Source organism: Phacochoerus africanus, chromosome 5, assembly GCF_016906955.1.
Source record: "Phacochoerus africanus isolate WHEZ1 chromosome 5, ROS_Pafr_v1, whole genome shotgun sequence".
In the NCBI taxonomy this organism is placed as follows: domain Eukaryota; kingdom Metazoa; phylum Chordata; class Mammalia; order Artiodactyla; family Suidae; genus Phacochoerus; species Phacochoerus africanus.
The window spans coordinates 6,222,614-6,237,005 of NC_062548.1; the positions used below are offsets into that span (position 1 = coordinate 6,222,614).

General features: G+C 63.3%; 1 protein-coding gene across 1 annotated transcript; it reads right to left on the reverse strand.

Annotated features, from left to right (window-relative positions):
• Positions 1-325: 325 nt before the first annotated feature.
• ZNF316 (zinc finger protein 316) lies at positions 326-13,525 on the reverse strand. The gene is given in 9 exon segments (XM_047779489.1): positions 326-3,837; positions 3,839-4,491; positions 4,494-5,403; positions 5,405-5,550; positions 11,347-11,460; positions 11,926-12,052; positions 12,842-12,948; positions 13,161-13,281; positions 13,313-13,525. Coding segments are annotated over 9 exon segments (2,985 nt in total). The 5' UTR covers positions 13,499-13,525; the 3' UTR covers positions 326-3,216.
• Positions 13,526-14,392: the final 867 nt, after the last annotated feature.

The window sequence follows — 14,392 nt, forward strand, 5'->3', positions numbered from 1 at the left end:
CAGTTATGTAGGTGATGGTACATACCCACAAGGAGCAGTTAAAATGAGTGAGGAAACTCGGCCAGCTAGGAGAGAATGTCACATGGTTAAATGACAAGAGAACATCGTAAGAGAGGACATAAACAAGGTCCCTAGATTTCAGACATTTCCACGGACACAGAAGATCTGTGCTCCCGCACCTGCAGCCACTGCGCGGCGCCTGCTGGCTGGATGAGGTGTGACTCCTTAGGAAAATGCAAAGTGGGGACTTAACACGTTTTTCTATTGCTGGGATTTTTACCACTAGCGTGCATTGTATAATCAGGAAAAAATTAAATAATGAACAAAGGATCATAAAGCTTTATTTAATAAATATAACCAAAAATTCCAAAATACTTTATTCCATATGTCGCCAATTAGGGAAAGAAAAAAAGTTAGAAGGAAATGGTTTGAAGACATTATGGGAAAGGGCCAGAGAAAGGGTGGGGGGGGGGGAACTCAAGCAATGAAGGTTAAGTGGAGACCAGAGGGCGCTCAGGGCCCCGTGACTCTCGCAGCACCACCTTTCATGGGTCACAGCACACGGGTCACTGGGGGCTTACGTTCCTCCTTGGCAATGATGGGAGATGCTAGATGGACATTTCCAGAATTACTCAGGACTCCAGAAATTCAGGAAGCCCCTCGAAACCAGGGAGGCTGCCTACCTGCTATGACCATCAGAACTGCCTTCTTTCCCCCCAACATAATCTGGCTGGACAACTACAAGCTCTGTGGGAACAAGGTCATCTTTCTGAAGAGACTTGAAGATCCCAAGACCATCCATTTGTAACTAGGTCTTAACATTCATCTGAAATACTGGCTGCTGTTCTGATGCCTCCAAATCACATTCGAAGAGAATTTACGTCATAGTTCATAGTTTTCAAATCCATGGAGACACCACTTGGTAAGAAGTCAACACATCACTTCAAAGACAGATGTCTGGCTCCCCCACCCCCCGGGGCATGGCGGTGTGTGCTTGGCCCTGACACGGAGCAGGTGAGCCTGGATAAACCCGTGGGGTCCTGGGGCCTCAGAAGAGGGCTCTGTACCACCAGGAAGGGAGGTTGGCCAAAACAATTGTAAATGCTAAGTGTCCTGAAATAGGTGTGCCTGTTGCCAGGGGTATGTGGCAGGGTGGGGGCCCACTGGGGACTCCCAGAAGGACCTGGTGGACACAGGCAGCGCGGGCCAAAGCTCTCTTGGGCTGACTCCTCACAGGCCAGTTCTAGATTCTGGAGAAACCCCTAAAGATTGACTGCAGAAACAAGGGGGGCCTGAGACCTTGCAGCATCTCCAAGGGTCCTGAGGAACAGCAACGACATGGAATCCAGTCACAAAGCTCATTTCGCCACTCTTTATTAAAGCTAGGTCCTCCTGCTGACAGCTTGGAGCGGGGTGGAGCTGCTGGGCCCAGGAGGGGCACGGAAGGTATACACTCCAGGGCTGTGCCCGGAGGGATGGGCATGGACCAGGCTCAGCCCTGCGAGGCTAGCCCCCTCGCCCTTGGCCCTTCCTGAGGCTCCTTCCCACTGCGGGGAGAGAGAAAGCAGGACCGAGGGCACCATGTGGCACTGCCGATGCCTCCCCGGGAGCCCCAATCCTCCTTACGACCCCACCCCACCCCTCTCTCAGCCAGGCTAACTCTTACCACCACCTCCAGGCCCTCCTCCCACCCTGCCAACTACGTGCCTCCAGCAGCCTGGCTGCTGGCTCTCAAGCCCCAAGACCACGTCTACGCTAAAACAGAAGGAACTAGGTCTAAAATGGAATGCAGTTGCTTCTAAGTTTCGGTTTTCTAGCCCCACTCACGGTGGCCCGAAAGGCATTAAGGGAGGGGGGCTTGCAGGTGACCCAGTGGCTGGAAATGGCCCAGCCCAGAAGGCGGGGTGCTGGCCAGCTGCGGGCCTTGCATAGTTGGATACTTGGTTAGTTCCGAGCCACAGGCTCAGGTCCAAACCCCCAGAGGTGGACCACCGCTGTGCAGCCTGCCGGGCCCACAGTGCCTCCACTCACTGCCCACTCTGTGAAACGGGCATCTAGACAGAAACACTACCTGCTTCTAGTATAGGATAATGACAGAAGCACAGTTAATTAACCCGCAGAAGCCGTAGGGCTCTAAGGACGGGAAGTAAGAAAGGGTCCTGCTACCAACCTCAGTCACTTTACACTTGGTCATTAAATCTAAATGGGCCACGGGCTCAGATGGACAAGGCCTCGTATGTCCACCCACCCAGGGAGACGCGGCTTTCCAGAAAGCACAAGGCTGGGGGCCTGCGGGGCTCCCCGAGGACCCTGGAGCACGCTGCCTCCTGCTGCCAGAGGACTCAGGGGGAGGCTGAGACCAAACCCAAGGCGCCTGGCTGCCCTGGGCGCTCAAGTGGGTAGAGCTAGTGACTCTGGAGAATAAGGCTTCAAACTCGCTCGGACCCGGCGCACACCTGCAACCCATCTGCCCAGGGCCACGATTTGGTTTCTGTTTTTTTTGTTTGTTTGTTTCTCCTCCCAGACCCTTCAAGCCATTCAAGCGGTGGAAATAAGCAGCCACGGTCGGTCGACTGAATGAATAAAGGCTTTCCCTGCTGCCTCTCCGCCTCCCCTCCCGGCCCCAGATTAAGGACGAACGTCGTCCCGCGGAAACCCACGAGGCTGCCCCTCGCCATGAGCACGGTCCCTACAACTTTCCGGACATACGCGAACGACCAGAAGGTCCCTGAAGTCTCCCACTGAGGAATGGGATGAAGTCGTCTACCAAACCCACTGGGGTAGCCACGCGCACGGCCCTCGCTCGACCTCCCCGCCCTCCCTCGACGCAAAACCCAGTTACAAACTCACAAGCCACCTGTCCCCGGGGCCAGCCGAATTCGAGTAAAATAAATAATATCGCCTGCTAGCCCTACCGCTTGGCCTCTCCGCCTCGATCCGGGGACGTCGCAGTCTCTGTCGGGGTGGCCGCCCCCGCCCTCCTCTGCTGCGCGCGTGGCTCTCCTCTCCCCCTGCGGCCGGTCCTCTAGCGCCGGGCAGGAGGGGAGCCGGAGGCCGGTGCCCCGGGGCTGAGGGGAAGGCACCGCACCAGGGCTGGGACCCTCAGCCCCGCGAGGCCAGAGGAGCAAGGGGCCGGCGCGCAGCGGACAGCCGCCGAGCCGCCCCCGGGAGGGGCCGGTGGCCTAGCGGGCTGCGCCTCGGTCCGCCTGGGGGCCCTCACATGACGCTCTCCTCGTAGGCGCCCGAGGGCCCCGCGAACGCAGTCGTCGGCTCAGAGCCGAAGCTCGTTCCGCCTGCGAACTCCAGCAGGATGCCGCCGTGCTCCCCCGGCCCGGTCCCTGCGCCCGCACCCGGCGGCCCCTTCGCCGGCGCCTCGGCCTTGGACGCGGGCGCTGCCGACGCCGGGCCGGCGGCGCCCGCCGCGCCGCGGTGCGTCTTCATGTGGGTGAGCAGGTGCGAGCTCTGGGAGAAGCGGCGGCCGCAGTTGGCGCAGGCGTAGGGCCGCTCGCCCGTGTGCGTGCGCTGGTGCGTCACGAGCACCGAGCGCTGCGAGAAGCGCTTGCCGCACTCCGGGCACGGGAAGGGCCGCTCGCCCGTGTGGCCGCGCCGGTGCTTGGCCAGGTTGGAGCGCTGCGCGAAGCCGCGGCCGCAGTCGGTGCAGCGGAAGGGCTTCTCGCCCGTGTGCGTGCGCCGATGCCGTTTGAAGTCCGAGCTGTGGCCGAAACCCTTGCCGCAGTCGGGGCAGCGGTGCGGCTTCTCCTCAGCGTGCGCCCACTGGTGCCGCGTCAGCGCCGCGCTCTGCCCGAAGCGGCGGCCGCACTCGCCGCAGGCGTAGGGCCCGCTCGCCCGTGTGCGCGCGCCCGTGCGCCGTCAAGTGCGCGCGCCGGCTGAAGCCCGCGCCGCACACGCCGCACACGAAGGGCTTCTCGCCCGTGTGGCCGCGCACGTGCGCCGCCAGGTGCGAGCCGCGGGCGAAGCGCGCGCCGCACTCGGGGCACGGGAAGGGCCGCTCGCCCGTGTGCGTGCGGCGGTGGCGCGCCAGGTGCGAGCCGTACACGAAGCTCTTGCCGCAGTCGGCGCAGCGGTGCGGCCGCTCGCCCGCGTGGTAGCGCTGGTGCTTGGCCAGCGCCGCCCGGCGCCCGAACGTCTTGCCGCAATCGGAACAGATCCACGGGCTCTCCTCCTCCGCCAGCGCGGCGGGCGCCGGCTCGGCCAGCAGCCCCCCGACCGCCGGCGCGAACGCGCGCAGGCCGCCGCCGCCGCCCCCAGCCCCCGCACTGCCGCCGAACGGGTCGCAGGCCAGCCCCGCGCCCTCCACCAGGGAGAGCCGGCCCCCCAGGGGTCCGGGCAGGGGGCGCCTGTCGGCCTGCAGCCGTTCCCCAAAGTCCGGGAGGCCCAGAATCGGAAAACCGTCTGGGTGGAGCCAAGATTTGGGGTGCACGGGAAAGTGGAAGCCGAGCGGATGCGAGGAAGGGCCTTCGCCCTCCCCAGGCCGTTGCCCAGCTCCAGGAACCGCCTGTCCGGTTCGGGATCCTCCTTGCTCCCGGGCGCGGGCAACTCCACCGCCACTTCTCTCGCTTCGGCCTCGGCCTCGGCCTCAGCCTCTCCGTCTGCCTCACCGACCTCAGGCTCCTCGGGCCCCTCAGGCCCAGTCTCGGCCTCCTCCGGCCCCGCTGTGGGCACTGTCTCGCAGGGCTCCCGCCGGGGACCGTCGGCGCCGGGCTCTGAGCAGCCGCCGCCGCGTCGATGGCGCTGGAAGTCGGCGCGGAGGCGGAAGGCCTGGCCGCAGTCGGGGCAGCAGTGAGGCCTGTCGGCCGTGTGCACGGCCTGGTGGCGTGCGAGCGCCGAGCTCTGGCTGAAGCTGCGGCCGCAGTGCGGGCAAGGGTAGGGCCGCTCGCCCGTGTGCGTGCGCTGGTGCGTGACCAAGTAGGAGCGGCGCCCAAAGCCCGCGCCGCAGAAGGCGCAGCGGTAGGGCCGCTCGCCGGTGTGGATGCGCCGGTGCGTGACCAGGTGCGACTTGTACACGAAGCGCTTGCCGCAGTCCGGGCACGGGAAGGGCTTCTCGCCAGTGTGCGTGCGCTGGTGGATGGCCAGGTGCGAGCGGTACACGAAGCCCTTGCCGCACTCGTCGCAGCCGAAGGGCTTGACGGCTGCGTGGTAGCGCTGGTGCTTAGCCAGCCGGGACCGGTGCGGGAACACTTTGCCGCACACTTCGCACGTCGTCTCCGGCCGCCCGGCTGCAGCAGCCACCGCGGAAGGGAACGCCCAAGGGGCCAGCAAGCTCGCACCGGGCTCCCGGCCTGGCAGAAAGGGCTTCGCCTCGGCCCCCTCGGCCAGGACTCCGAGGCCGCCAGGGTCCAGACTCCACCCATCTGGAGTCTGCGCCGAATCCGAGTCGTCGGGGGCCCCACGTCCCAGGCACGTCGCCCACGCCATAGGCCGCCGACCACAGCCCGGGGGGCTCGTTCTCCTCCTCCGCCACCTCCGCCAGGAAGTCCTCGTCGTCCTCCTCCTCATGGTCCTCTATGTCGTCGGTCCAGAACCAGGCCCCTGAGGGCGACAGGGGAAGGCCAGGGGGGAGAGGTGAGGAGAGGCGGGGACGCGAGCCACTTACAGGCTCCGGCTCCTTTAAGGACTGGTTTGCGCGGGACCCCAGGACCCCACGGACAGGGCACCTCCGTTCCACGGGAGTGAGAGGTTAGGCACACTTCCTCCCCCAGAGAGGCACTTTGCCGCAGGGAGAAATGCACACGTGAGTGTCCCTCCCAGGAAGGCTGGGGTTCCATCACTTCTAGGACTTTCCTCAAAGGCCCCCAACCAATCCCTTCTCCAAACCTCCAGGGCTTGTCACCCTGCTGAGAAACAGGGACACTCTACAGAGTGGGTGACCTTGCCTGTGGATTCTTGTGAGACCAGGGGCAACACCCATAACACGAATCCAATGGCCAGAAAAGACAAGAGACACCAAGTCTGTTTTCCCCTTGTCTCCCTGGCCTCCTGCCTGACCTGCGTGGCCCAAGGCAGCACAGACGCCAGCACCCGCACAGCCCGGGCAGGGCCGCCGAGGACGTGCCTTTGCAAAACCTAGGCTGTGCTCAGATCCCTCTCTTTCTGGGTCCCTCTCCACCAGCCTCAGGCTGGCCAGCAGCCAGGGGTCACCCTCCCAACTCCCAAGGAAAGGCTGCCCTGGGCCAAGGAGACCTCAAGGGATCAGGAGGCCCCAGCTCTCCGCTCTCACCCCAACAGGCTCCAGCAACTGTGCAGGCCAGGCCTCCCTGAAGCTTGGCTTTTTCTGAGCAGTTATACTTTGGGGAAATGGCCAGTCCTGCCCCCGAGGAACGGTCAGGGCCCAGGAGGGCTGCACTCCCCCAGTGGGCCCTTGTCCTGTTTACTGTGACAGTCTGCATAAATGGTGACGGGTCATGTGGGGAAACAGCACAGAGCTGAGTTCAAAGGCAGAGAGAGCTGCAAGGCATGAGAGAAGTATGTGGAAAGGGATACAAACCCCTTTTTTTGTTTTTTAGTACTTTCTAAGTTTTCTCTAGTTAGTGATAATATGCTCTTACAGTAAAAGTAAGCTTTAAATAAAGGACAGAGCTTTCCTGTTACTGAGTTTACCTCCTCCTGCCACCCCAGTGGGTCGGTGATGAGCTGTGGCTGAACAGCACGGAGGAGGCCCAGCCCCTCCCTGTGAAGGCTGGAGCACTCCGCGGGGGGCAGGCGGGGGGCAGGAGGGCTGGGGGAGAGAGACAGGCAGTTTGGGCCCATGGTCAGATTAGCTGGAAATTCGTTCAGTGAGTCTCAAAAAGGATTTCCCTTCAGATTCTGGTGCGAGTCTTGGACCGTTCTAATGAGAGACTGCCTAAGGCAAGAGTGCTTCGGGGGGGGACACACACAAGGTCAATGTCTTGGTGGGATGAATGCACCCGGGACCCAGCCAAGGTCAGTGAACACTTGCTGCATAGAAGAGGACACCCAGGCCAAATGAGGGCCTGCCAGCCAGCCACCTCAGCTACTCAGAGCTGGGGGACAGGCCAGGTCCCAATGACTCACCCACACCGCCTCTTCCCTGGGGGATGAGAACAGTGAAAGGCCTCCCACTAGGGAGGTGATCCCCCACCTCCAGCCTCTGAACACTGGTGAGCTCTGCAGAGGGGCTGATCCTAAGATGGGATCCGGGGGCCTCATCACTAGCTCTGCAGCTGGCATGGCCACTTGTCCTTGCGTATTTTCATAAGGCAAGGTGGTAGAGGCCACTGCTGTCACTGAGAGAGGACAGACAGGGCACTCAGGTCCCTGGAGGGCAGAGCTGGCTGCACCAAGCTCTCCAGAAGCAGCAGGGGACCCAGAGGGACACCAACCTGCCTCGGAGCCATGTTCCGTTACCTCATCTTCCGCCTCCAAAGTGGCCTGGGGTCTGGAGGTCCAGGCCCTGGGCTGGGGGTGCTGAGCAGGGGTCAATCCAGGCTGCAGTGGGCACAGGGTTCCCATGGAGCTCGCTAGCTCCCGGATGCAAGCGTGTTTTGGATCCAAGCAAGGACTCATCAGGGGTACTTGCGAGACCAGAGCTGGGCAGAGAAGATGCTCGGACCAAGTGGGGAGGAGAGACTTTCTCAGCAGCGGCCTCTTCCAGAAGCCACAGGGGAGAGTGGAGAAGTGGACCCTGGGCAGAGGGAGCTGACATTTCATCTCACGGAGACATCTGCTCCGGAGGACGCTGCCACTGGGTGATGATTAGCTAAGCCAGGGCCGGTGCTCCGAGCCTGATGACACTCCCAGGGGCTGACCGGTGGCTGTGTGAAGAGCCCCCAAGGCACCCCCAGTAAGCACCTACTGGGGCACTGCTACACGTGGGGGAGGATGAGGCCTGAGGCCGCACACCTGACACACCTGCCCCCTGAGCTGCTGGAAGGCGGACAGAAGGCTGCTTGGCACGCCCGACTGCCTGAGAACGGAGCTGCTTTCTCCAACTCCCAGCCTGGAGCACGCTCTGCCCGTCCTGCCTGGTCCCAGAGACCTGGCCCGAGGCCTGGGCCCCACGGGGAGTCAGACCCACGGCTGCTCTAACTAACCCACCCTCGGCGGGGTCGGCCACAGCCCAGGTCCTGGAAGGCGGTCATGTGTGACCCTGCAGCCAGACACAGACTCGGGGGAGAGCCTGCCCCAGGGACAGAGGCACAATGTGGACAAGGGACTGCCATCAGCAGCCTTTCTGTCCCTGAGTGGGAATTTGGTCACCGGGGAGGCAGCGGCTGGTGGTGGGCCCAGGTTTCTGCGCTGGATCCATCCTCCCAGCTGCAGCATCCTCAGGCTGACACACCTTCCAGGCGGTGGCGACCGCCCCGAGCTCCTCCCCGGAAGCACTGACTGCTCCCCCGCCCAGGAACTCTCTCACTGTGCTGTGTTTCCACCTCTGACTGCTTCTCAAACTTTTTCCCCCTCCTTCCTGTGTAATGTTTAAGCCAGCTCAATCCTGCCTGTTGTATTTCTCTTCTTTTATTTTCACATGAGGGGCAGGAACAACAGTCAAAGAGAGGGGTCACCGGCCAGCCTGCTGGGGACCAGCTCTGCACTGAGCACGGTAGAGACGGCGCGGGCGTGAAAAACACACGGCGCCTGCTCTGACAGAGTCTGCTGGAGGCGGCTGGCAGGACGGAAGGAAGCAAGCACCTAGGCGGGATCCTGGAGAGCCCACTGAGGGCTCTAAACTCAGGGAATGTCCTGGAGTGACGGGGGAGGGCAGGCTCCTGACATCAAAGTGGGCAGAGGATGCTCACAATTCAAGGGGGCCTAAGAGCTGAGCCAGCCACAGGAAGGTCACTCCAGGCAGATAAAACAGCAGGCGCAAAGGCCCTGAGGCAGGTGCGAGCTTGAAGAGAAAGGCTGTGGGTGGAGCTGAGTTTGAGGCATGGGTGTGTGAGGGGCACAGGCTGCAGAAGATCCCAGATACGGTGCCAAGTGCACAGAAAGGTGGGGAGGGAGAGGCAGCAGGCAGTTGGGGGATACCTCTGCCCACGTGCCTGACAGGCTCGTGCCAGCCTGGGCCGGGGGTGGGGGGGAGGAAGGCCAAGGGACGAGGACTACTCCAGCCCACAGCTAGGCCCACTGTGTGCCAGGGACATGGCAGGAGGGGACCAGGGTAGGATACGTGGTGCCACTTCAGGTTTAGTTCACTCTGAGACAGCCTCAGATACCTGAGTGGAGACGCCCAGCTGATGGGGAGACAGACAAGGCTAGGGCTGGGGAAAGAGGCGGGGGACAGGCAATGACACTTAAAGCCCTGGTCCCAGCTGGAGTCACCTGGAGAGAGTCACGAGCGAGGGCAGGTGGAGGAGCAGCTAGGAAGGCAACAGAGAAACTAGGGGCACGGGGTCCCATCCTGGAGGGCAGAAAAGCTGGCCTAACAGGGAAACAAGGCCAGGGCACCAGGCCAAGGTGGCCACAGCGTCCTGTGTGGGTCTGGAGTCACTGCAGGAAATAGGGTTCGGTCACAGACAGGAATCTGCCAGGCGACCACACTGGACCCCTTGCCACTGAAGCCGGGTAAGGAGGGGAGGGTGAGGACCCGGGAGCTGGGCGTGCTGGCTGAGGAGGCTTCAGCTCAGCACTCGGAGGCCGCAGGACACCTGAATGGCTGAATCTGCCCAGAGTCCAAACCTTATACGTGACCCAACTTGTCAAGAAGCACAAGAGACGAACACGCTTGTGTTTTGCGAGACTGTGATCTAGAAACACAGACACTCTGCCGGGCTCGGAAGAGCAGCCGTCCTGCGCGGCCCCAGCAACGCTCAACGAACTCAGTTGCTCAGAAATGGAAGCGGGGACAAAGGCGGAGGGAAGCAGGTAGCAAACGGGCTATAATGACAGCTAAGAAGGAAGACGTGGGATGGAGTCCCGCTGCCCCAGCCGACCCCAGCCTTTGCAGCAGGTGACATATCTAAGACCATGCCTGGATCCCGCACCCACCTCAGGCTCTGCAGACAGTCGGGGTGGGGGTGGGGCGCATCCTGGGTTCACCAGCCTTGGCACGGGGACAGTCCCAGCGGAAGGCAAGGGGCACTGGCCCAGCTGGCCAGGCCCCTCAGTGAGCTGCCAAAGCCCGGCCAGGTTCACGGGCCCACTGTGGGGACCACCTAGGCTCGAGCCTGTCTAAGGATCCATCCTAGGACCCTCCAAGCACGGAGAAAGGGGACAGAGCTGGACTGTGTTACGAGAACAGCCAATGAAAGGCCAAAAGCTCCTTCATCTCCAGGCAGCTTTTTCGGGCTGTGCCAAAAACCAGGGCACACCTTGCACTACGACCCTCTGAGAAACGTCACCCATGTCCCGGCCTCAGCCTGGAGGCAGAAGCATTTCTTGCCACCAGAGCCCTCCTGAGCCTGAAGAACAGGAGACGTTGCCAGAGGGTCTAAGGGGACATGGGGAGCCCAGGGCGGGAGGCCCTCCTCCCGCACAGTGGCAGCACGGCCCGAGGCCACTGGGGCAAGGGACCGCATGGCTGCTTTAAGAGTGCGCCTGCTCCTCTGGGAAGGGAGACCAGGCACCCCCCTGCACCCTCACAGGGCTGCGGAGGGTGAAAAGCCCACGGGAAGCGCTCCGCGGAGCACATGTGCAGGCACTGCCTGTGTTTCTCTGTGTTTTATTTTAACACATCTACAAGCTGCTCCCAGCCTATCCGGGCACGGGTGTGGCATGAGACATGAGCCAGCAGCCCCCACTAGGCTGGCAGCCCTAAACCACCGTGCGCAGAGCGGGAGGGCCTCGCCCAGCCCTCCTGAAGCCCCAGGGCAGAGCTCTCAGACCTCCACAGGGCCACCGGTCTGACACCTCCGGTGTCTCCAGGTGAATACAAGTGAGGCCCAGAGCGGGGTGGGGACAGAGCCAGAGCCAGGTCCCAGGTCTCCAGAGAAATCCGCCACCCTCGATACGTCCTGCGTGCATCTCTCCAGAGTCTCTCCACTCCGGGAGGCCCAGAGCCGCCCGCCCAGGCCCGAGGTTGGGTCCTGGGCCTCCCAGGGAGAGGAGATGGCCAAAGGGGTGGGGAGGTGACTCAAGTCTGGGAGCTGGGAGGCCAGCTCCGGCCGCAGCCACAACGAGCGGGCTGCGTGACCATCCACCCTCGCACACAGTCAGAGGCTCCGAGGCAGGGGCGTCATTTTTAAAGACTCGTAAGAGGAACCTCTACCTTCTCTAAAGACTCCCCAGCCCTTGGGCCTCCCTAGACTGGAACGGAGAGGAGCCAGCCCCAGAGGCAGAGGTGGGCCCCTGGCTCCGCCCCCTCTCCGCAGAGTCCACCCCACAGCGCGGGCCAGCGGCGTGAAGGGGCAAACTCTGTGTCCCACTCACCTGTGTAGACGCCGGTGACAATGTCTCCGTCCTCGGGACGGGGGCTGTCCGGGACCCACGGCTCCTCTCCTTGTTCCAGCCGGGAGATCAGATCCGGCTTGGGGATTGGGTATCCTGCCCAGAGGGGAGAAGAGGCAGCAGCTGCAGGGCTGGGCCGCGGGCCGCACCCACGCAGCACCGTCCCCACAGCTCCTCCTCGTCCTGCCCACTCCCGGCCCCGGGCGGGGAAACTCCACAGCTCTCGCTGCAGAACCTGGCCCCGAGCCCCCGCCTCCTGCCACGGCCCCCTCCAGACATGCACCGGCAGGGTGCCCGGGCCGCTCCTCTGTCACCTGACTCCTCACCCCCGAGGCCTCTGAGGAGTGTGCAGCCCAGACCAGAGCCAGGCTGGCAGTTCCCCAGAGCACGGCCCCCCAGGGCACGCCCCCACGGAGAAGCCAGCATGGTCGCTAGGGCTTCCCTTAGAGGTGGGCTGGCTCCAGCAGCCCCTTCTCCAAGTCCCTGTAGCTCCAGAAACCTCTCAGACGGCTAAAGCCCTGGCACCCATGGGCCGCAATGTCTCTCATGGACTCTGCTCACCCAAGGACACCAGGATCCCGTAGTTTTCCTGCATGACTTCCTTGTAGAGCTCCCGCTGCTCTGAGTCCAGCCTCTCCCACTCCTCCAGGGAGAAGTACACGGCCACATCTTCAAAGGTCACCAGCCCCTGGAAACAAAGAACCCCAGCCACTCCCTGCACCGCCCCGGGGTGGGAGGCAGGGGAGCCCCAAAGGAAGAGGACGGAGCTCACTACAGGGGGAACTGAGCCCACCCAGCGGTGCAGCGTTCACGGGGACACAGCCCCACACGGCATCACAGCAAGCCTACAAATGCCCCACGGAACTGGGGGCTTCCGTGCCTTGCCCCAGCCCCGGAAGGCAGGGACCCCATCCTCACTCAGACCAGGGACTCAGGCTCGAGAGGGCGTCTGCTCAGCTCCGACGGGCAGAGCCGGGCTTCATACCCAAGTCAGGAGACAACGAGGCCCAAGACCCCAGGACCGTGCTGTGTGGCCACCTTGTCCCCGCCTATGTCACTGTGCCTCAGGCCAGCAGGCAGTGTGAGGGCCCACACCTGGGTCGACAAGTGGCACCAACTAAACTAACTGGGCACCAGCGCCCATCTGACTGGGCTCAGCAGAAAAGCAGAGCCTGGACAGGTGACAGGTTGAGGGCACAGCCGACCCGGGGGAGAGCCAGGGCCGGTGAAGCCGCGCACGCTGCGGCTCAGCGGGTGGCGAACAACACGACCGGCAAGTTCCAACGGCCTGGAAAGGGCTGGGCCCGGACAGCGCCACCCCGTCCTCCGCGCCTGCGGCCGGAGAGGCCCAGCGGCTCCCTGCAGCCCAGTCCCGGCCCACCCCTCGGCCTGAGGAGCGAAGCGGAGCTGCCCGGCCCCCGGCAGGTGCTGATCCCCTCCGGTGGTTTGCAGAGCCCCAGAAGAGAGGGCGGCTCACCTGAGACCCGGACACCAGAGAACCATCCTCTTCCGCTTCCTCTCCCTCCTCGTCCTCGTCCACATCCTCGTGACTCGGCGAGGCTGGAGCCTGGGAGGCCTGCAGGGCTGAGGGGAGGGGACCTCTTCGGGGCCAGCCTTTGCCTCGGGCCTCACCGCCCGGGCCACCTCCTGTCCATCCAGCTGCCAGGGTCAGCGGGCCCGGCCACTGCCCCGCTTCGAAACCTCTAGGCCCACCCGGTCAGGCCAAAGAGCCCTTCCTGGCCTGCGCCCCCAAGCCCTGCTAACGTCTTCCCCAAGGGCCAGCTCCTTTCTCTTACCCTTTTCCCGAAGAGCTGGGGACTCCGTGTCACCACCACCCTGACCCAGGCCAAGGCGCTCCTGGGTCCCCAACACTGGACTCCGCTCTTCTGCCACCACCTCCGCCACGTCGTCATCCTCCTCCACCTGCTCCGCCGGCCCCCGCCCGCGCCCCCTCGGCCTCCCACTCCTCGGCCAGGTCCTCGTCCTCCTCGTCCTCCTCCTCCATCGCCGCCTCCATCTCCTCCCCCTTCGCTTCCTCCTCTTCTCCATCCTGCTCGGGATCACATTCTGACCCAGCCTCCGTCCTCTCCAGCTGGGCGGCAGGGGAGTCTGGAGTCGTGTGAAGGGCCGCCATGGTCTCCGGAAGAAAGCCTCAGCCTGGCCTGAAACACAGGCGGGTGACGGTGAGCAGCTGCCTCGGGCATGCGCTTGGAAGAGGCTAGGGACTGATCACAGGTTTTAGCCTCGAGGACAGAGACGCATCAAGCCCAGGTGACACGTCCAAGGGTGAGTTTAGCTGAAAGGGGTGCAGGGAGCCTGCGAGGAATGCCCCACCTGATGAACGGGCAGAGGAGATGCTCACCCAGCTCTCAACGTGCATGAACTTGGTGGCAGGGCGCGTGGGAGGCGAGGTCTGAGCATGAGAGGCCAGGCACGCCGGCGCAGCGCGGCAGGCAGTGGACAGTGAGGGCCCCCTGCCCGGGCGGCCCGCTCTGCCCAGCCAGCAGGTCGGGCTCCTTCCTGCGGGAGGCAGCAGAGAAGAGACCCTGAGCAGGCCTAACCCCTGCGCCCCGCTCACCCCCCGCTCCATCCAGGGCATCTGGAAAAAGCTCCACAGATCGTGACAACCTGGTTCATCGCTGGACCAGCAAAGGTGAGATGAGAAGCCCCGTGACATGTCCTCGAGTCTGGGCATCAGAGAATCCTGACTGTTCAACCGCCGAAGGCCCAGGGGCGCCCATCATCCTACTCTCACATCGACGACACATCCGCTCAGCCCGGGCACCCAGGGGAGACAGAGCCGCAGTGCCTCACAGCGCAGAGCCCAGGGCCATGGATCCAAGAGGGACAGGAGGCTGCGGCCCGGGGGCCACTCCTCCCTCCCAGCTGTACATCCTTCACCAGCCTCAGAGGAGCCCCCAGGACCAGAGCCATGGGTTTGGACAAGCCGGTTTCTGTGGCTCCTTTTTGGTGCAAACACCAGCACAGATCCAACAGCAGCACGGCCCCAGCAGCCTCTCAGACCTGA